At 35.1% G+C, this 22,554-nt stretch overlaps 1 protein-coding gene across 1 annotated transcript in view; it reads left to right on the top strand.

The window, feature by feature from the left end:
* The window catches only part of COL21A1 (collagen type XXI alpha 1 chain), a 67,240-nt gene that overhangs the window by 31,449 nt on the left and 13,237 nt on the right, over window positions 1-22,554 (top strand). Inside the window, exons 18-22 of the mRNA XM_031062759.1 lie at window positions 727-780; window positions 16,040-16,084; window positions 16,424-16,477; window positions 20,651-20,704; window positions 22,011-22,064. Coding sequence (XP_030918619.1) covers window positions 727-780; window positions 16,040-16,084; window positions 16,424-16,477; window positions 20,651-20,704; window positions 22,011-22,064 — 261 coding nt within the window. The remainder of the gene's footprint in view (window positions 1-726; window positions 781-16,039; window positions 16,085-16,423; window positions 16,478-20,650; window positions 20,705-22,010; window positions 22,065-22,554) is intronic.

Below are 22,554 nucleotides of genomic sequence, written 5' to 3'. Positions count from 1 at the left end.
TATAAAACATTGCTTCATTTTGGGTCTGTAATCAAATTCAGAACAGTAAAAAACAGGCTGTCTTTGAAGGAAATTTCTGTAGGAGCTTTCCTGGTTTTTACAATATTAATTTTGGGAAAGAATGTGAAAAAAACATGGCTGGAAACCCAGATGCTACCCATTGTTCCTTGAAGTTCAGCTCTTATAATTTTAAGTTGATTAGTGCCAGATTATTTTATACATGTGTGTGTGTATATATCTATCTACATCTATATCTGTATCTTTGCCTTTTTAATGTGCTTTTATTTCTGGAATTATTCAGATTTTCAGAATACTTCAGTATCTTACATACTTTGACAAATATTTGATCATTTTTTGTATTGCTGTATTCTGAGTACGTTGAAATATTTTTTCATACTATTATTTATGCTAGCAATTAGACAGTGACAGTCTGTTATTGTTTTATGCATTTTTTTCTACCAGAAATTGCTGTTCTGAGGGAACAGAAAATTTTCTCTCATCTCTTTTTGCAAGCTGTTTGACAGCTGTCAGACACAACATGAGAGAATGTTGGATTGATGACACTTCTTGCTGTGTATCAAACTGTTAAGAGGTGTTTGTTTGGTGAAGTCTCAATGTATATTGCTTTGAAATTTTACTTAGATTAAAAATATCATTTACTATTTAAAATAATAATTTTTATTGTGCAAATAAAGTTGTTTTATTAAGACTTTTTTTATTTTAAAGGGAGAAGTTGGGCAGCCTGGATCTCCAGGCCTAGAAGGACATCGAGGAGAGCCTGTAAGTGATTAAATTGTTGACATACCCTTATGTACTGATTTGTTCGTTTTGTTGGGTTTTGTCTTTTTTATTTTATTTTTTTAGTTAATAGCTATTATGCTTCATGTTTAATTTATGTTGTTTTAAATTAGTTGATACGTCCATTTTTTTAAAAATACTTGGGGTTTTTTTGCCGTTCCTCTTTAAATTTAATTTAATTAAAAGCAATGAACAAGCCCTTAAAGTCAAAGATGCCTTAAAAGAAAAGATTCTTCACCATATCAGTGTTGTATATACTGAGAGATTTACGGTATAAAATTGTCTCATTATTGAATTCTATCCTGTTGATGTTGTGGTGTAGTTAGATATTAATAATTACTTACTTGAGGAAAGACTCTGGATGGGTTTGACTCTCATTTCTCATTTCTAGATTACATGGTTTGTCTTCTTTCAAATGCTTGTTAATCACATTTGTAAAGTCTATTTTTTCGCTATGTACCACTGCCTTTCCTTTGCCCAGTTTTAGTGGCCTTTTACTTCCATGCTTCTTCTTATACCACATTATCTGCATCCCTGTGCTTCTTACTTCACTGGGGACTGTGCTGCTTCATTTTTGCTTTGCTTCTTTCCAAAGACATTGTTCCTTTACCGGTATTTGGGCGGCTCATTTTACCTCCCCTTAATATCTGATAGCCAGGCTTTGTCCTTCCTTGTTTCCTCCTTGTCCTCCTTTGTTCCTCCTTGCTTCCTTCCAGGCTGGCAGGCTGCTTGAAGCAGATGAGCCAAGATAGCAGCTTTGAGTGCTGAGAGACAGCCAGCTGTCAGCAAACCATCAGCAATTCTTCTGCAGGCCAAGAGCAGTAAACAGAGCTCAGTTGGTGGAGCACTGCCTTACAGATGAATTGCCTTCTGAATTACATTTAGAATTGTAAGATAAAGAGATACAGCTTTATACAGTCGGAAATTTTGTGGTACTGAATGTAATGGGAGGTAGTCTGAGTTACAGGATCTGAAATGTGATAGAAAGTTTTGTTAATGAGGAGTTGGAAATAATTTCTATCTGAAAAATTCTAAAAGTTTTTAATTTAAATTTTTTATATATTCACCAAAACCTTCTCAAACATTTTGAGTAGACTGCAAAACACTGAGAAATCATGCCCAAGAGACTTTATTCCCGCTTATCTGGCTTAAGTGAAAAACACACATAATTCCTCCCTTGGCTTTATTTTTAGCTCTTTTTCTGCCCCAAATAACTGTGAGGTGTTTTAAACTTTTACAGCCTGTTGTGTCTCCATATGTAAGAAAGACTGAATGTTAATTAAATATCATAAAATACAAATGAAGGGATTTTGGTTTATTGTAATTTGGTACACCTTAACGAATGTGTTGAGATAAAAGTGAGTTCTGTTATTGTCCCTTGCCTTGGTTTGCCTATTTTCATTTTTAGAAAAGAAATGTTAGCTGGTCATTTTGATTTTTTAAAAAATTAATCTAAGAAATGGAAGGGAAAGGGCATTTCTAACCTAAAGAAAACTAAATATTTAATACTTTAACAGCTGTCTTTCTAGTGTGATGGCATTTGTTAAGTATGAACTGTATCTACTACTGAAATGTATTTTGGTTTAAAGTTAACATAAATTACATATATAATATAACATTCACAGTATAACATTTTAAATAGTAATGTAAACCCATCACTGAAGTCCCATAATTTTGCTTTAAAGGGAAATGAGGTGGTAGATTTAAGACATTAAAAGTACTAAGAAGTCTTTTTAAATCACCTCAAAACACTATAGAGGGACACTTCCAAAATGTAAACAACTAAAAAAAAAATTAAACAATCCTAATAGAGCAAGCTGAATTGCATTTTATCCTTAATTTATAATCAGTGGAGGTTCTGAAGAGTAGTAAGGCTACATGCTGACCACGAGATTGCCTCAAGGTCACCATTAGGGAATGTAAGACACTTGAGTCACCCCGGCCCATCTGCCTCTATTGCTGATGTAACACCATCCTGCATGACCAACACAGCGCTCCCATGTATTCAGAGCCTGGAGGAGGAGCAAAAAGCAGCATTTCTGCAGTTCATTGCAGAAATGTTGAGGTGAAAATGTGTGTTTGGGCTGTGGAAAATGAAAGCTATCTTCAGCTGTGACATACATGGGCTCCTCTATGCAAGTGGAGGGTAATTGGCTTTCACCTGTTGGAAAGTGAGCTGGATTTTGGGCACTGTGAGTGGTATCTTGTGCAACTTACTGCTTGTGTTGTTTCTGCTGTTCGCCCAATGTGTATTTAAAATATAATGTGTAAGTGCCTCCTCTAGGCTCCCCTTCTGTGGAATTCAGTGTAAACTTCCCTGGTAGGCCGCCCTTATAGTTAGGGCATTGGTGTGTAAGAGAGGGATTGAACTGTGCTGTGCCATCCCTGGCACAGCCAAATAGGCTGCCTAAGCACAAGACAAGCCTTGGATGACACTGGATGTCTTTATATCATTAACCAGCCACATGCAGCTGTGGCCCTGGGACAGCTCAGCGGATTGTGTGGATACCCCACCCACATAAACGGACATGCAGAGTCTTTATTTCTTTCATTCAGCCACATTAGTGTTAGACATGGCTTAATTTGTTAAGTTGATGATTTAAAAAATAGACATCTTATGATCACTCTTGCTTTAGCAAATAAAAATAACGTGGTTGTGAAATGGATACATGTTGAGACATCTAAGGAGCAACTATCTAGAATGGAGAGCACAGGTGAACTGAACTCCCATTGCCTCCAGCCTTTGAGATGTGTGGCTATTTTTTGGACATAATACTTTCTGGTATATTATTACTCTTATTAATCTCCAAAGTTACAAACCGAAAAAGTAGGTTGTAAAGATAAATAAATAATTTCAAGAGATGTGCTTGATTTCCCTCAGTAATACTATTTAGAACTTCAGTTAACCAGACTGTCCCAGTTCTACCCACTCTGTAGAATAACATGTGACAGTATGGACAGAATAATTTAGGATTTGGTAAAGGTAGTAATCAAGCTTATTTTCCTGCTGTCACTTAAGTAGTTCTGTGGCTAGTCACCTATCTTACTGATGATAGGCTGTTTTGATAAAAACATTGTTTCTAGGGACCAAATGTCTATAGAATAAATCAAGATTTCTTTGAGCCTAATTCCAGCCTGACTGTGCTTTTTAACATAGGTAGGGTTTTTCAGAGTTGGGTTTCCGTGGAAGCTCCTTGTGTTTGCAATTATGCAGATGGGAGCCCTGAAGTGAGTGCTTGTGGGTAAAGCTGGCAGGACATTTATAGCACTCTTCTAGGCCCAGCATATGCTCTCCTGCCACAAGTAATATGTCTGAGCATTTGCAACTGCTCATGTTTACTCTCCAGAACTCATATTTTTCAGGAATACATCTGCAAACACTTAAAATGGTAGAGTTTTGTCTCAATATTTAGGTCACATCGCAGGACCTCAGATGTGGCCTCATTTGTGCCAGCGATAGCAGCACAGCATGACTTCAGCTTCTGACCTGACTCCCACTGTTATACCTATACCCCTGGTTTGTCTGTTATAATTGCATCAGGAATTCCAGATCAATGCCTTCTCTGAAAAAAATGTGTGTTTTATGCTAGGCAATGGTAGCAAAATTCTTTTTGAAACATGTTCAAGATACGCTACAAAGTACAACAGAAGTTGTATTGTGTTCATAATGCAGAAATCCTGAAAACAAACTGGTACAGCCAGATATCCTGTGTGTTTGGAAAGCAAATATAAAGTTAATGTAATTCTTCTGCATTTAATACTGTGCTGAGATTGATAGAAACAGGAAAAAAGGAAAGAACAATCTTTACCTAGTAATATAGTAGTATGCAGACAAAGTTTGGGTTTTTTTGTTAATATTATTTTCCTCTCTATGTCACATAATGTTTTTCTTGATGCTCCTGATGTTGATGTTATGTTGATTTGTACCAATTTTAGGTACTAAGATACATTTACTCAACATTTGTATCTTGTATTTGCATTTACATCCTGAGTTATGAAGTACTTAGGATAAAAGCAAACCTAAAACCTCTATTGTATATCTGCACAGTAGGCCTTGTGAAAAAAAAATCTTTTCTGAAAGTGTTACTTTATTTTTTATCCACCTAGTCTGATTATTAAATTTCTACTTTTAATCTCTTCATACATTAAAGCATGAAGATTCTGTTGTATTTCCAGTGCTCAAAAGTTCATGTATTGTGTGAATTATTTGTGGAAATACTCCACAGAGCACTATACACTTCTTCAGATTTTATATCACCTTTAATTAGGCCCTGCTATAAAATAGCACTCTCTTTGTAAGTAGTCTATAAACAAATTATTTCCTGTCAGTTTTCAAGAGAAAACTGATCAGGATACTCAACAAAGTAGTTGGTGTGAGTCTATAATTTTTTTTTCATTTCTGATCTGATATTCATGCTTTTCTACTAGTCTGAGGTGCCCTGATAGTAGGACCTGAGCTCTGGTGGCCTGCTTTTCAAAGGTGTTAGCATTACAGTCATGAGGGATATAAATACTAGCATTTTCTCTGCAAATTTTGTGGGTCTTAAAAAAATACCTGTTTCTTTTTGAAAATTCTGAATTTTACCTGTAAATAAAAAAATTATTTGTTATTTGGGTGGGATGATTTTTTTATTCATAATCAGCTGAAAGTGATGATTTTTGTAGGCATGTGCCATGCATCATTATTTCTTTACAAGTAGGTTTGGTTAGTTGAATGTACTTTTTGGTATTGTTTCTTTATTCCTTCTTCTAATATCTAAATTGTAGAGGTAGACAGAGTCTTGCTGATGACTTTCTGAGTGCTTGAGCTATGTAACAGATGTTGTTAGTTTTGTTCTCGCTTGAGAAAGGGGGAGATGACAGCTTTGACTGCACAATACTCCCAGCAATCATTTGTTAATTACACAGTGCCGCAAGTCCAAACATGTTTTTTAGACTGAATGCAGGTTTTTCTGTCAAATATAGCTTCTAGGTAGCTGTATGTATTTTGAGCACACTTTATTTCCAACCTAGGTTATCTTCATTCTGACTGACAAGTTATTTTAACTAAATTCATTCCATACGATAATTACAGAAGAGTTAATTACTGTTAGGAAGATAAATATGAGAATAGTGCTGTAATGAAACAGGTAATTAAAACTTCTAGAACTTCAGGCACGCTAATCTGAGTTTCTTTATTATTCCCAGTTGACAAAGATGATACACGACATGACAGCATAGCTGCTAATCCACAGTGTATTAAATCAATGGAAAGATTCCCATTGAATTCAGCGTGGACTGGGGCCACAATAAATGCTGTAATAAACTTGGACCCACTGACCTATTGCAGCTTGGAAAATAAAGCCTGCTTTTCTAAATTGTAAAGCTAACAGTTCTCTCACAACTAATTCACACTTTCTGCTTGTTCGTCATGATTTCTAATTTTTAAATTTATTTCCCCCCACAGTGCCCTTACATTAATATGTTAATTAGCTATAATTATAATATATTTTTTCTCCTTTTTTTTTGTCTACAGAGACTTGGGAAACTATTTTTTATTATATTTTGTTCAGGTAATGCCATTTCAAAGTTGAAAATTTGGGAAAATCATGTAGAGAAGAGGTGGCATCCCTGCTAACATCTAAGACTGTTTATTTAAATTCAATGTTAACAAAGGGAAATTCTTTAAAGTTGTAAGGAAGTATGAAAGGAGCTCTAGTTGTAAACCCATTGTGGACATGAATGGCATATGCTATAAGTAGTTGTAAATGGTACTTAGAGTACCCTGTTTTGTGCTTGTATGCTATAGTCCTTTTCATGGCTACCCTGGCACTTTTTTACTAACTCATACGCTGATAGAGGTTAGACACCAGCATTCCTCCCCTATTGCTGATGTTTTATGAATATAGAAATAGAAATACCTCTAGTAAACATGTTATAGCTATTTAAAATATTTCTCCTGACTTGATGAGCTATGTTCTAATAAACAAGTGCTTATCATTTTGTTAAAATATCTCTTAATTTGTTAATATTTTATAAACTGAAAAAGAGTGTTAAACCAGTGTGATTCGGAAAGAATTGTCCTGCAGTGAGTGCTTGAAGGTGCAGCTTTGTTAAAGAGTGCAGTAACTGACTTCTAAGCACAAAATTAGTGGTAGTGATGATTTATTTGTATTCCATGAGTGATTCCAATGAGCTAGACCGGCTTATACACAAACCCACAGGCCCTTCTGAAGAGTCCGGTTTCTTCTATGCATTGAAATAATTAGGGGTATTTTTAGAAATTCTCACATAGAGACTTTAGGCTCAATAGTTATCTGGACTAGAAAGTGAGCTTTAATTGCCAGATGAAGTGCTTTGGCATAAACTTATTCTGTCTGGAGTAAGACACATGTTGTTTCACCTGTGTTTTTTCCCCCTGAAGGAATGATGATGTGTAGGTCGAGCCTTTAGCTGTCATGTTTTCAGCTTGGCTTTGAGGGAGTCTAGGAATCTGGGTTGAAACTAAGAGTGAAAACAATTTGGTGGTATGGATGTATTCATTGCAATATAGTCTCTTATGGTAATATTCCCCAAAAATATGAATAAATGTTTGCCTATTTAAATGCTTGTGCATTTAGGAAATTGCAGAGACTGTGATATGTGCATGCTTAGAAACATCGCTACCTTTTTTCTCAGTACCAGAAACTAAATTTTCTTGGTATTAGTATTGCAGTGGATCTTTCTATAGAAATTGGGATTTTTTTGCATTTTAACATTTTAGATATGTAATATGACAATGTGTTTTAAGTGGGAAGACATCAGTTTACTACAACAGATTGTCATTCAAAACCATTTCTGGTGAATTGTTTTTGTTGCTTTGAGTAAATGATGTACTGATACATTTCAAGTATATCACTTAATGTACTATTTCTTGGACTGAGGAAAAGACATTCTAAAAATCACTGGACTTGATCAAATGTAGATTTTTGAAAAGTTGAATGGACAAATCCACACAACTGTGAATTGATCCTGTGTTCTTTATCAGAAATTTCTTTATTCTCAAGTATCAGCTAAAAGTGGGGTTGTTGATTTGGCTTAAATTAAAGCAATTAAATGTGTGTGTGTGTACCGGTAACTGGTTGTTTCAACCTGCTAAAAATAACTAGTAAAGATCTTGGAAGTTAAATAGTACAATGGAATAAAATAAGCGTACCTGAAGTGCTCAACATTCACTTCCTTTGATGTGATATTTAAAGAAGGACTCATTTGCATTCTTTTGGGTCCACCTGATGTCAGTAGTAATATTTAGAGCATTCCTGAATGCATGTGCTAATTTCATTCAGCTAAGAAAGGCTTTTCTGCAGAGAAAAGGCTTGAAGAGAATGTTTGGACTGGTATATGTTGTGTATTGGACTGCCATCTGACCTGTTAGTGCCTGGTTTATACTTCAAGTAATCATTGTTTCACATGTGCTGATTAAGCTTTAAAAAGAACATTTCCTTTTATTCTTGCCATGCAATTTTCTTGTTAACATTTTATGAGTTAGATAAATATCTGCTGGAATTTCCAGCGACTCTGAAGACCAAGCAGAAACTTCCTCCAGCTAATTGCTATACTTAGAAACCAGACATAGAGAGTAGAGTATGAATGAGGAAGACACTCAGGTAGAATGTAGCAGACATAAATATTTATTATTTCAGTTGATTTCATTTGCACATTGCTGTTCTTTTCTATGCTTTGCAACATGTTCATAGTAAGTTACTTAACCACAAATAGAAAGAGGTTTACCAAAAGGATGTTTGACTTTCCTTCCTCTGATCCAGCTTCAACAGCGTAGTAACAGGATAGCCAGTTTTCCAGCTAGTCATCCTTCTTCTTCAACATGGGAGAAGACAGGGAAAAAAATTGTTGTACCTGAGTCCTCAGAAGGTCTGAGTTACAGCCTCCTTGAGAGCTGTGGTCAGGGTGGTGATTCAAAGCACTCTAGCTGTATCTAGCTCTAAGTGCTATCTGGCATCAAATCTGCAGTCTGCATTCTGAGAATTACCCAGAATGGTTTTCATTTCAACTCATAGTCAAATATGAGTCTTTTATATTTCAAATATGAGTCAAATATTTCTTTTATATTATTTTTTTCTACAGTGAAACTGATACCTGCATTTAACTCATCATTAAATACCTGTCTCAAATAGAAGGGGTCATTTTTGTTTTGTCTTAGACAATTTAGATGTTTGGATTAATTAAAGTTGTTTTAATTGAATCCCTGCAGAAAATACACAAGAGAAAAACAAGCAACTTGTAGTAGGGCTGCTTTGTTACTTTTATATTCAAGTGGTAGTTGGGCTGTCAAAGTAATTAGTTACTTGTTGTGTTTCTTCTGTGTGACCTTCTTGATCAATAGCCCTGCATTATTCCTGACCACAAACAGCTTTAAATGTGAAATTGAGAAACTGATACTCAAGTCTCAGACACTCAAGTAAATGTAGTGCTAGAAAATTTGGGGAAATGTGGCACAGAAAGTGTTTTGGTTTTTTAATCGTTCCATACTAAAATTACTACGAATGGAAGCTATGGAAAGTTTTGTCAGAATAGAGTCTGGCTTCTGATCCATAACAAAACAAAACAAAGCAAATCAAAACACCATGATCCATAAGAGTGAATTTAAATCCATTTGCATGATTTAACTAATATTTCTCCTAATATTATTAAACCATTTTAAGAAGCAACCTTTGCCTCTTATTGTGCAAATTAATTTTTGCTTTAGTAGTTAGTTTTAGTAATTAAATTTAGCCTTTATGATTGCTTAGTGAGTCAAGGTGTGATTTTCTTTCTTTGTGCTCTGGAAGGGTTTTGTCCCAGCCTTTGTTCCAATTTTTCTTAGCTATTTCTTAAACAGGTGACAGCTGCCAAACAGACTTGGACTAAAGGAATTATCACAGAGCTTTTTCTCTGGGAATGGATAGGAACATATAGAAATTTATTTTTATCTGTTATTTACTGCCAGATTCTCTCTGTCAGAGCTTTGGGACTTTCTTAGCCAAAAATGCAGGCTGGCCCATCCTGCTTAATAGCCAGCAATGGACCAATTGTGTAGGAATTTTACAATCCCTTTTGGAACACAGTTTTACTGTTTTCTTCTGCTGCATTCTGTGACCAATTTCGCAGAATCTGCCATATTAAAAAAAAAAAAAAAGAGAAAAAAAAGAGTGCATGATTTATTGTTAAACTTACTCCCTGCTAATTTAACTGAGTGGTTCCTTACTATGGGAAAGAGACGTGGCTGAAAACTCTATACAGCTGCATCAGTGTGACCTGTAAGGACAACTCTTTGGTTATGTGGTGGGTGTAAGGAGCAGAGCAGCAGTCAGTGCCCTTCGAGGAGGCTTGGCTGGCCTCAGCCTGCCCTGTCTTACTGTGTGCAAGTGCTCAGGTGCTGTGACCCTCATAAGTGTTTCCCTGTAATTACAGTGGTGGAGAAATTTTAAACCATTTTGAAGGCTTGTAACTGTTTGAGTATCAGTGTGATTAAGTGTCAAATGTGGATCAGTTTGTCAGCATTTAGATGTTTGTAGGATTTCTGACCAATGGGATGTTGGTTATCACACTCTCTAAGGCCGGTGCTAGCATGGTAGGCAGAGGGAGGGCATCGTGGTGTGACCTGCAGGGCTGGGAGTTCATTTTTGTCTGCCCATCTTTGGATCCATGAAGATTTGGCAAGTCAGATGCTTGTATTCTTTTGAGGGTTCTTTACAAGAAACAAGAGTAACACCAGTTTGAGCCACTGACAAGATATAGTTTTCATTTTCTATCAGTATTTCCAGCTTCTAGATTATAGTTTTCCAAGGTCCATGGTGTTGGCAGTGCAATAGGGGTCACTCTGTTCCACATTTAACATGTGTGTTTTATTGCTAATAACTGATTTGCCAAAAAAGTGTTTGAAAACTGTGGTCTTATAACTGCAAAGATCTTGGTAATGCTTTTTCCTTTCCTGAACTTAATTTAAAGCTGCTGTGCTGATCTGGTGGATAGTCATTATGTCTGTGGGAATGCTTCTTTGTATGTAGCTCTTTTATTTTTTCTTTCATCAATTGCAGCTACTCAGTAGTAGCAGATTCTGCTTCATTGAATTTCTTTTCCAGTTTTATACATTAACCAAATTTGGTTTGTCTCTTTCATTCTATTAGGATTATCAAGGATTTGCTATAATCCTTTAAAAAGTGTTTTGATTGCTGTACTTTCATCCAAATTATGGGTTGACTTGTATTTTTTGTGGGTCTCCAGTAAATCTCTCATGTATCATCAAGTAGGCTTTTTCAAATAAGGATCAGTAATACATGAAGATTTGAGTTTTCCAGGTGTTTAGAGGGATCATGGGAACATGTGGATAGATAGATATCTTTTGTGTATCTTGTTCTATTGCTGTAGTTTATGTAAGACCCTTTAGGGTCAGCTCAGCATTGCAGATTTTTCAGAGTGGAAGGAACCATTTGATTGAAACATAAATCAGAGAACTCATATATACTAGAAAAACCATCTTTTTATCAGAAGAAAATAAGCTCATAAAGGCAAGTATACTAAAGTTCTCTACATCTACCTGGGGAATTGACTGCAAAGCAGTTTGCTCTTAACAAAATAGCTTTTGGAAATCCTCTATAATTTCACATCTTCCAGAGAAGAGATAAAATTTTATGATTATGGATATGTTACCTGTAGCCTGGAACTTCCTATTTTCCATAACAGGGTATCTTGTCCTACAAGGCACTGAAGAAATGGAGAATATTAAAGACATTACCAGAAAATAAGGAATAAAAATTACGTAGTATGTACTCCTTTTAAGACTAAAATAGGTTTTGTTTTGTTCTTAAGAAAGGTCTTCTGCCTGGTTTCTTCTACTGTTTGCAAGCATAAATTTAACCATGAGGGAGATGCAAATAATCCTGGTACTAGCTGCAAAAAGCAGGAAATATTTTGAGAAATGTAGCTTGTGTCTTAAATAAAAATGCTTACATCTAGTTAAACTGTATATGAGGCCCCAGGCAATTTCCTTAAAGGATTTTTTTGTGGGGCTGCATGGAAGAAAGTCCATCTGTTTAATATAATCCAAAACAAAAATAGACACCTCATGATTAATGAAAACTACAGGAAAATTTTTCCAGGGATTGTGAAAACATTTTCCTCTTACAGTTCAGTTCTTAGAGTTCCATTCTATTACAGTTAAATCCATTCTATCTGCCAGATATTATCAAAGAATGGAAGATTTATTTAAATTGTTGAAACTGGAATAAAATAGAATATTTATACAAAATTTAATAACTGTCATAATTGAGGTTCATCGTCACAACAGAAACAAATTAATGGGTGTTCTGAAGTCCCAGCTGTGCAGGCTGCAGCTGAGGAAGACTGCATGCAGGGATTTGGTTGCATACTGAGATGAGCTTCACTTGGCAATGTGGTCCTGAGACAGAAGGAGATATCGAGATGTGTGGGATTTGGCTGCCTGGGCATGGCCACCAAGAGCCACTGGAGTTGTGTGAGGACAGCTGCAGCATCTGGCAGGCACTACACAGTTTTTAGAGCAGAGTGACATCTTTTTCAAAGGGTAGCTCTGCTATCCCACAGCACCATCAGTGACACTAGAGATTATTTCAATTATCTACATGGCATTCAAGTGTCACTTTAGGTCCTGGGATTACCCTGCAAAGCCTCCCCAGGCCTAACCAGCCCTTAGAAGGCTGACAGACTTCTGGGTACACATAGTTGAAATAAAGTAGAAGATAAATGATTAAACAAGTAACAGAGGCTGAATAAAGAATAAGGACAGCAGTCCTTACCCAGTCTCCAAAAATCTTAGTTAGCTGCCAGACATATACACGGTGCCATTAGTTTTTAGGCACAAACTCAGCTGTGTGTGATAAAACTGCAGTTGAGAATTTTTAGAATAAACATGACTTTAAACCCAAGAATTAGATTTGCTAGACTATCTTGCTGGCTTTACATTTAATGTGATTATTGCACTTGCTGATAAAGGCTAAAATAATGAATAATATTACAGGCTTTTATGGGGTAATGGAAGACTTCTCATTTAATGGAAAATTTCAGAAAAAGGAGGCAGGCTTTGGAATGAAGTGAAGGTAATTGATGAAGTCAGATTGATGATGTTGAAAGAACTGAGGCAGTACTTGCAATTAACTTAATTTTAAAATATGAAGAAATACTGAATAAACCTTTCATGAAGTTTGATGTAAAAGAAAAAGGGGAACACATTAACCGATTCAAAGTATAGAAATTCTCCAACTCACACAACGATAGAAATCAGTAAAGGACAGTAGATTGTTTGATTTTCAGATATTCTGGCTAGAAATGTATTGCTACTTTCTATTGCTATTATATCTGCATATGTGATATATACAAACCATTTAACATACATTTTCTGTAAAGGCAAGGAAAAAGAAACTTTAGAATTACAACTCCTTTTCATATTTTATATAAACAAAATGTGCTCGATAGCTTTGCAAAGGACATCCCCAAAGGCAGGGTTTATTTTTCTATAGGCCAGTGAATCATGAACTATTCCACAGCATTGATTCTATTACTCCCAGTGGGTGGCAGTTTTCCCATTTGTAGCAGTTCCAAACATTGTTTTTCCCTTAGTGGCAGAAAAATTGCGTGATAAATGTGTTTCATATTAAGTTTTGATTAAACACAGGCATTTGTTATAGTTTTAGTTGCAATATACTCTTCAAAAATAATTTTTTGTCTTACAAATAGAGTAAAACTAATTGCTTTGCCTCATATTTTAAAGTTAGAATGCATTTTTTGATAATTAAAGTAGGGTTTCTTTGACAGCTTAATGTTGTCATCTTATTAAACATAACTTCTTATTCAAAATGTCTATGGAACTAAAAAAAAAAAAAGAAAAAAAAAAAGATGCTCAGATTCTAAGCATTTGTATTGTGAATGAAATCTCTGTTTGGGAACAAGACACATTTCCAAAGCTTGATTTGGCTTTTAATTTAGAAGTTAGGTAAGAAACTCTTGATATCTAAACTACCTTTTAACCTTGTCTTCTGAGAAAGTGCAAATACTTCGAATTGGCATAATCAGAGATTATCCATGTAAATGGAAGGAATAGTTTGGGACAGATAATCACAAAACAATCAGTTTTCATTTTTTAGGTATTCTGGAGCTGATTCTACAGAAATTAGTCCTTGTAATTACTTAACTATAGAAGCTACACAGAAGAGTACCTCGTGGGAAATACTCATTCTTTATGACCAAATTAGCTACTTCATTCTCCTTTTGTGCCAGTCTACATGCGGAGAGTAACTGAAAATCTCTACCTCATGCACTCTGAAAATCACTCACATCAGCATAAGTGATTTATTCATTCTTAGCTGAGTGAATGTTAATGAACCATAAGAGAATTTTAATGGTTTAGACCAGCTCTCACTGACATAAGGGTCTAATTTCGACATACCTCAGTGGTGCAGAATCAGTCAGAAAGGGAAAAAAAGGTGTGTGGTGGGGAAGGAAATATGACTTAGTTTTACAGTTGTTGTTCTTGGAGTTTCATCTTTCTTTGTCACTGATATAAAATTAAATGTTGTGTACCAGCAATTTATTTTAGCCAAGAAAGGTCAGCGCAGCTCAGCAGGACATTGTGTTTCTTCTAGGCATGCTCATATCATGGTAAATCATATGTTGTGTTGGGTAAGTGTGTGGAACTGTCTTCTCTGAGCCCTCCAAATTGCCCAGAAATGTAACTGGAAGTCTCTGGTACATTCAGGACAAGAAGGTTGCTGCCTAGTGGGATGTTTTCCAGCATATATTAAATTCTGGCTTACATTACAGATACAGATACTCATAATTTAGTTTTATATTTTACAGCTACAGAAAAAAACCTTACAGTTTTAAATATTATAATTATATTAAATAATTATATTGAGAACTCACCAATGGGTCTGGAAATTTCTAAATGTGGTGACAAACATGCCCTATTTCCCATCTCTTTATTTGTGCAAAAGATCTAAGAAGGTTTTTTGGGACAAAAGTTTAAGAAGAGTTATATAACATAATGTGATTGGAAGTCTCAGTATGAGGCATTATTTTCAAGTTATTTTTATTGCATTATTTGATCCTTTAATGATAGGTACCTCAGATTTTTGATGGTCTGTAAAATGCTCTGGATGTAATTGTTAACTCATTTGCCATTGACCAATGTACTGTTTCTACTTTGTGGGGTCATTATTTACTAAAAGTGGGTGTAAACTGCAAAACAATGGGACTATCTTTTGCACAGATGTAATTCATATGGAAACTATTAGGTTATGGCTGTTACATTCATGTTATGTTTTCCCATAGAATACATTTGTTTCAGCGGTGTCTAGAACAGTTGTCTTGTCTTCACTGCAACATGTTATTTTCAATATTAGATTAAAATGTAAAGTCTGTAAGCCAAATTCTTGCTGCAGACTAGTTATGGTACAAGTACAAACATTGTCCAAAAAATTTGAATGAATAGTTTTTACTTGAGAGAAAAAAATCGACTAACTGAATATAGACTTCTGCATTAGGCATATACAGAGGTCTGTTTGAACCTGAATCATGTTCAATTAAATGATCACTGTTAGAAAAATGTGAGATATACTGTGGAGCTGAATGAGCAATGATGCTGAGGAAATGGCAGAGATCTTCTAGAGTTTATGAAGGTGGAAGCTAGTATTCATCAAGTAAAACTGTATCTGTCTCTTTAAAGTCGCTGTATTTTAGATAATATGAGCTGTCATGCTGATGATCCCGTTGACCAGGGCTTTTGCTTTAACTTATGTGGGAAATCTTATGGATAGTGTAAAGTGGTTCCTTTCCATGTGTCAGTCAGGGTTTTGGGGCAAGCAAGAGCATATGAGCCTGCTGAGCAGTAGACATGGACTACTGCAACAAAAGCAGTGGGGAACAATTCAACATTAGTGTTTCACTGTATCTCTAGAGCAGTCTGCATGGTTCCAGCTGAAGCTCTCTCTACTATGTGTTTTTGGTCCTCTGAGGGATTTTTTATTCTTGGGGTTTTTTTGTCGTTGGTTTTTTTTGGTTTTTTTTTTTTTGTTTTTTTTTTTTTTTTTTTTTTTTTTAATTTTTGTTGTTGTTTGTTTTGTTCTGTTCTGTTCTGTTTTGTTTTGTTTGTCCTTGCCCATATTTTGAGCCCAAATCTCTTAGGCAAATGCTAAAAAATTTCTGGTGAAATTATTCCCTATATTTAAAAGGTTTTCTTTTTCCTTCTCAGGGAATTCCTGGAATTCCTGGAAATCAAGGAGAAAAAGGACAAAAGGTAATATTAGCCGTTGAAAACACAGTTAAAACATATACTATATATACCCTTTCCAAACTAAGGGTTCAGGCTTAGAGAAGAGTTTTCGTAGTGGGGATTTATAACATCAAATCATGCTGCAAAAGAATGGAGACAATTCATGGCATGTTTAAAATCTCTTACTAGGTTTTACTTCAACTACTCCAGAAGGAATGAATAGTTTAAAAGAAACCATGCTCATTTCCTAGTACACTGAGAAACAATCTTAACTAATTAAATCTTCATAGTTAAAGAATATATTAAAAATGTTAAATATAATACATTAGTCATAGAATTTTTCTCTTTATGTAAAAAATACAGGGTGAAATTGGACCGCCAGGTCAACCAGGAGCAAAAGGGTCACCAGGAGATACTGTAAGTTTCAAAATTGTGTTGCTGTGACAAATAACTGTGGTGCCATTCTATGCTTGTCATAAACAAACATGCAGCGGTAAATACAGGAGCAAACTAGCATTTGCAGGTTGGAAAGACAAGGCTATGGTAAACGTAAGTTTTTAGCTCAATGACATATTAGCAGCATGGAAATCCTGGCTGAAAGCTGTGAACTGTTGTTTCTTTGTTACCCTTGCCATTACTTTAAGCTTCTGAATATTTTGACAAGAGGTAAGTTTATGTTTTTATAAGTTCTTGGATTCTGAATGTTGTTAAGAGACTATATTTTTCAGTTTAATAACTTGTCTGTCTCACGATTGATCTCTCCTGTCATTTTTTGAGGTCTTTTCCTATTATAATCTTCATCAGTGAACTTCTCCTGGAGGTACAGTAGTCAGGCTGGATTTCATCCATTTTAATAGACAAAGGGGGTTCTGATGTCCCTTTGTAGTGTTAAAAGTAGATGTAGCACATATTTATATCTTCAAGGACAAATACAGAATACTCAGTGGTTCTCTAAAAGGGCCTTGATATTAATTTCTCAGTCATCAGTACTGTCACACTGTTAAGACCATCTTAATAGCAATCTTTCCATGCATGGCAGGAATAATCTTTTCAGGGACCATTCTTTCCTACTTCCACTGACTGCCGGGGTGTTATGGTGGCTTGTGCCTCACGTGGTTGGATGAGAGGAGCCTTGAAGGAAGAGGATGCCAAGGATGTCAGTGTGGACCTTTTAATCCTCTGTCTTTCTTGATGAATCTCTTTAACATCCTAGCTAAGGTTACCATCTTCTAGAGTGTGTAAGGTCAGACCTGAAACCAAAATTACTTGGGCTTACATCCCAGTGCAGTATTCCCTGTTCTGAAGAGAATCCTTGTTTGGATGGAGGTTAGCAACACATATGTTTGACCACATTGGTATGTGCAGTCCTGTGTAATTACATGTCACTGCATGCCAAATCAGCCATCTGGGTATGAAAATAGCTACTAACCTAAGCATCATTTATATACTGGTGTGCTGGGTCTTGCTCATGGTATGGCTTCTCTTCTCTTCTCTTCTCTTCTCTTCTCTTCTCTTCTCTTCTCTTCTCTTCTCTTCTCTTCTCTTCTCTTCTCTTCTCTAAAACTGATGTAGTTTTTGTTGGAGACAGAAATTGTAATTAGTTTGGAATTCTAAAAATTCTGGGCTACTTTGGCATCCAGTACATTTTGAATTTCCTACACAGTATACTTATCCCACATCCAAACAGCACCTCTTCCTTTCCTGACTACCACAGGCACAATCACTACATTACAGCTGTGAGAATGCCTTTTTTATATAGAGTACACTGGTTAATTTTCTTTTCATTAACTTTGAGGACTTTTCCAGCTACCTCCTAAAGATCTCTGGAAAAAGTAGATCTCCTTGACAATCAGTTATTGCAGTTGTCCAGAACAAATTTGGATGAAACACTGCCTGAACTGGAAGTTTAAATGTCCCTACTCTTAGTTAACACATAAACATTTGTTCTCTAACCTGTACCTCCTAACTATTTTTATTGCCTGTTACTGGAATTTCTTTCTCCATTTCTTTCTGAGCAAATTCGAGCAAAGCGCTAGAGGGAAGGCTATATCATCAACTCCAGTAAAGCCTTGTGGGATTCCAAAGTGCTCATATTTATTTCACTCACCTACCATATTTTCTTCGAATTTTATTTAGATAAATAACATCTGGTTCATGATACACTTGAAAATAATTTATTTCTCTTTCCTGTCAATTCATTTAATGTATTTCTTTTTGTCACCTGATAAATTAAGTAGGAGATTGATGCATGGAATATGTGAATATATTATATGGCATTAGGGAATTTAAACCAGAAAAGATAGTGAGATTTTCCTTGTATTAGTCACGCTGAATATGTTTGTTCCAGAAAACACAGATGGAAAGCTTGTGGATGGTCTATTAATAGCTTGGGAAAGTTTTTCAGTAACAAGCTCTTCTTCAGTAATCACTATCCCTATTCCATTGCCAACACCAGCAATTTATTAATTTACCTGACATATAATGTCAGCTCTGCAAAACAGGATAATAATGCCATATTTTATGTCCTTGTTCTACATTTTTGTTCAGGACATTCTCTTCTCCTCTAATTTTTTATAGTTTTTAGATTACGTTCACAAGCTTGCATCTGAAAGCTTTGCATCTGAAAGTTTCCTTCTTGCAGCGTGCTGATTTCATTTAGTAGTTTCCATGTAATTTTTTAAACAAAACAAATCAAATATGGCCTAGTAATGAAAGTGTAAGAAAGGAAACCAGGAAAAATGGACTTTATTTTCTCCTTTTCCTGCAGATGTATTCTTGACCTTTAATTATACTAAAAGTATTTTCTCACTTGCCTTCCCTGGTGTGTGTTTGCAGGTCAATGTGGATACATAGCTGATTTAACTTAAAAAAAAAAGAAGCTATTCTGTACTTATAGTATTTCTGCTTTGTATAAGATAAAACAAATGAGGGACATTTTTTGTGAGCATATGCCTCTTCTGTAACCCAAAGACTGATGTGGATTTCACTAGAAATGAGGTAGTGTGGTGGTAGATTGTCTATGGCCTAAAGAATAAGTTGCTATATTTATTGATGGAAAGTTTTGGTGACCAGTCTTTTCTTATCATAAAGCAGGCAAGAAACATGAATTAATCTGTGGTTAATTTGTATTAATCTTTGGTTAATAATAAAGCACAGGTAAAATACCAGAAAACTGATGAAATTCTGAAAACAATGGCTACAGAGAATTACTTCTTGCTTTAGATATTCTGAATTTTCTCTTCTATTGTGGAAACAAGGACACTCTTTAAGTTTTAGTTTAGTTTTAAACAAATAAAGTTTAATTTTTTTTGCAAAGCTGCGTTGTTATCTGTATGAGAAATTATATCTGGTTTTGATTAGACGTGACTTTTGGAAGAAGTCTGAGATAATGTCATGGGAGTGAATTGTTCCTAACATTTATTACTAAATAGAATGTGATTTTTTTTTAAATTTATATGAAAGCAAAGATTAAATAACAGCAATAACAGTGAATTTTGAAAATATTATCAGTTGGAATAATTGATAAAATTTAATCTCTTACAAGTTAGATTTCTAGGCCTTACTTAATTGTTTGACTTTCTGTATCATTATGCCTTTATTTTATGCTGCTCTTATTGCAGATTGTATTTCACAATATTTAAGCAAGTCCAAGTATAACAATAGTGATATATTGATTTTATTGATGCATGCTGTTCTAGACTAAAAGTGAAGTGAGATGAAGTGGTGAAATAGAGAATTGTTAACACCAGATGTGGAAAATGTGATTAATGGGAATTCCTTCCTGGAAAGTATGATTTCAAAGAAGGATTTCTTTTCTAATGTATACTTGAGACTAGCTTTAAACAGAAATTAAGGAAGTCAGCCGTTTGATGATTTAGTACTCTTTAGCTCTTATTTTAGGTAGGAAACAGGCAGCTAAACATGCCTTTATGAACATAATTCCATTTGTGGAGTCCAAGAGGTTGTTTTGGCTTTGTACATGTGCTGAAGTGTCATGATCTGAAATGGCAGAAGCTATTGGGTTCTTGAATGAGTAGTTTAACTCTGAAGATTTTTCAGAAGATACAAAGGTGTGGCCCCAAGAGTTAATTGCTCCTGATAAATCTCCACAAAATTTGCACAATGGGTCAAGTTATGACAACCTTTGATGGACACACACAGTCAGAAAGGAGAAAGAGAATTATGAAATGCCACAAATACTTCTGTTGGTTTTGGAAACCCTTATCAGAACCCAAGAAACTTGTGTCACTTTCAGTTATGACTAAGGATGCATTACAGACTGGGTCTTGAGTTGAAGAATTTTTCTCTCAGGAGTATTCCATGACAGCCTGTTCATTTCTCCTGTATGATTTTTTTCTATTGAACAGTAGCCCTTCATTAGAAGGTGTACTGTGGTCATTCAGACCATAGAAGGTCTAAATATTCCATTGTACTGTATTAAAACTGTAGCCTGTATAGTAATAAGATAAAAGACATTGCATTTTACTGTTTAATTCGCTGAAGAAATAATGATACTACTAATACAATACCAAGCTCATTATTCCTCTGTTTTAGTACAGAAACATCTTTCTCTTTTTCATAAATAAATAGGGTTTGATGGGACCAGAAGGTTCACTTGGTCTACCTGGAGCTCCTGGGCCTAAGGTAAGTGTTTGACTTAATTTGCTTGTGACCTCGATAAATGACTGCTTTGTATGCAAATTTCATCTGGGCAGTGCCAGGATTTTGTAGCTCATTTTTTTGTGTATTGAATGTTGGTGAGCAGCTGTATGATTTTCCCTGTGTTACCTTTTATGATAGCTCAGTCTTAAGAGGGATTAATATAACTCAGTAAATGGCACCTGTCATCCCGTGAGGTTTTTAGCAGTTGTAGAAATGGTCAGACTTTGTTTCAGCTTCACAGTCCTGGAAAATATTCTGCAATGCTGGAAACCAGATAATTCTCAATATACATCTGAACTTTCCCATGTTACATTTATTTATATTTTAATTATGTTCAATAATATGATGTGCTGTTTCTTCCACCCAAGGAGCCAAACTTATTTCAGATGTAACTTTATTGATTGCACTGCAGCTACAGCAAGAACTAATTTTACCAATGTTCTCAAAAGCTAAAATAAATACTACAAATTAAGATTGGTTAGTGTATTTTTTATTTAATCCAAAATGAGTTTTGGATTAAATTGTAAGTATTGAATTGTATGTCCTAGAGAATATTTAGGAATACAGAATCCATTTCCCTAACTTTGCATTTACATTTAGATCCCTTTCCCCCGTACATTAATCTACATCCAAAAGTGCACATGCATTTATTTATAATTGTATACTGATAGTATCATTTTTAAAGTATGAATGTTTTCTATGGTCAATAAGGTTGAATACCCTTGATACAACTGAAAGGTTAATTAGCTGCATTTTTTTATGTGAAAAATGCTTTTATTTTGTATATTTATCTCACTTAGAATATAAGCTGTTTCTTAGAGAATCACTCTTAATAAACTCACTCTTACAGAAGTCCATCATGATGTAGTCAATAATTCTTAGATTGAATGCAAATCCTCGTGCTGAATATATGTCTAATATATGTCTAATAGGCTGTGATAAAAGCCAGAACATAAATAAGTATTTTGACTGAGACAATTAAATAAGATGATGGAAATGCGAGGTTAGTACACACAAACTTGGTGTGACTGTGTGAGGCAAATGAGGCAGGTGGAGATGGGACAGGTATGCAAAAGTTGGCAGATCAGGTTTTGTCATTGGTTTTATCTCATCTTTCCTGAGAGAAAGTTAAACCTTCAGGCTACCTGTAATGGAGAAGAACTTCAGCCTTTCAGTCTGTACCTGGGCCCGTTTTTAAGAGTCAGTTTCTCTGAAGTGTCTGTTTATGTTTGCTAGACATATCACATGTGACAAAACATAATGATGAATCCCCCACATTGTTATATAGGGTGATAAAGGTGAACCAGGAATACAGGGGAAACCAGGATCATCAGGAACCAAGGTAAATATGATTCTGGCAGTGTTCTAGTTAAAGAAGGGATTCATTTACTTCTTCATGATGTACTAATTTTCCATTATTTCCCCATGTTAATTATAAGGCAGTTGGTTTCAGAGTAAAATATTAGTTAACATTACATTGCATCAGAATCCATTTGATGAGTTCTACTAATTTTATACTAGATTTTAGGCTGTGAAAATCAGATGCTCATTAAGCTCAAACCTGCAAACATTGTTGTTACTCGAGGTAGTATTTTTCGTGTAATTTTGAAACATCAACTGTATTAAAAGAGAATAAAAACAGATACTGAATGTGGCTTCTCTATATTCACCATCCCTTCAAAACTCCTTCAGACATTTCAATGATCTTCAGTTGTAAAATGTCAAAATATCATAGCCAAAGTGTATCCTGTGGCCTTGAGAATCATGCAATGTGTGTTTTTACACACAGCACATCACTGACACAAAGCTATTGTATTACTCAGGGAGATCTA

Source organism: Geospiza fortis, unplaced genomic scaffold, assembly GCF_000277835.1.
Source record: "Geospiza fortis unplaced genomic scaffold, GeoFor_1.0 scaffold603, whole genome shotgun sequence".
NCBI lineage: Eukaryota > Metazoa > Chordata > Aves > Passeriformes > Thraupidae > Geospiza > Geospiza fortis.
Note: the sequence above shows the minus strand (reverse complement) of the source record. Positions and strands in the feature narration are given on the sequence as shown.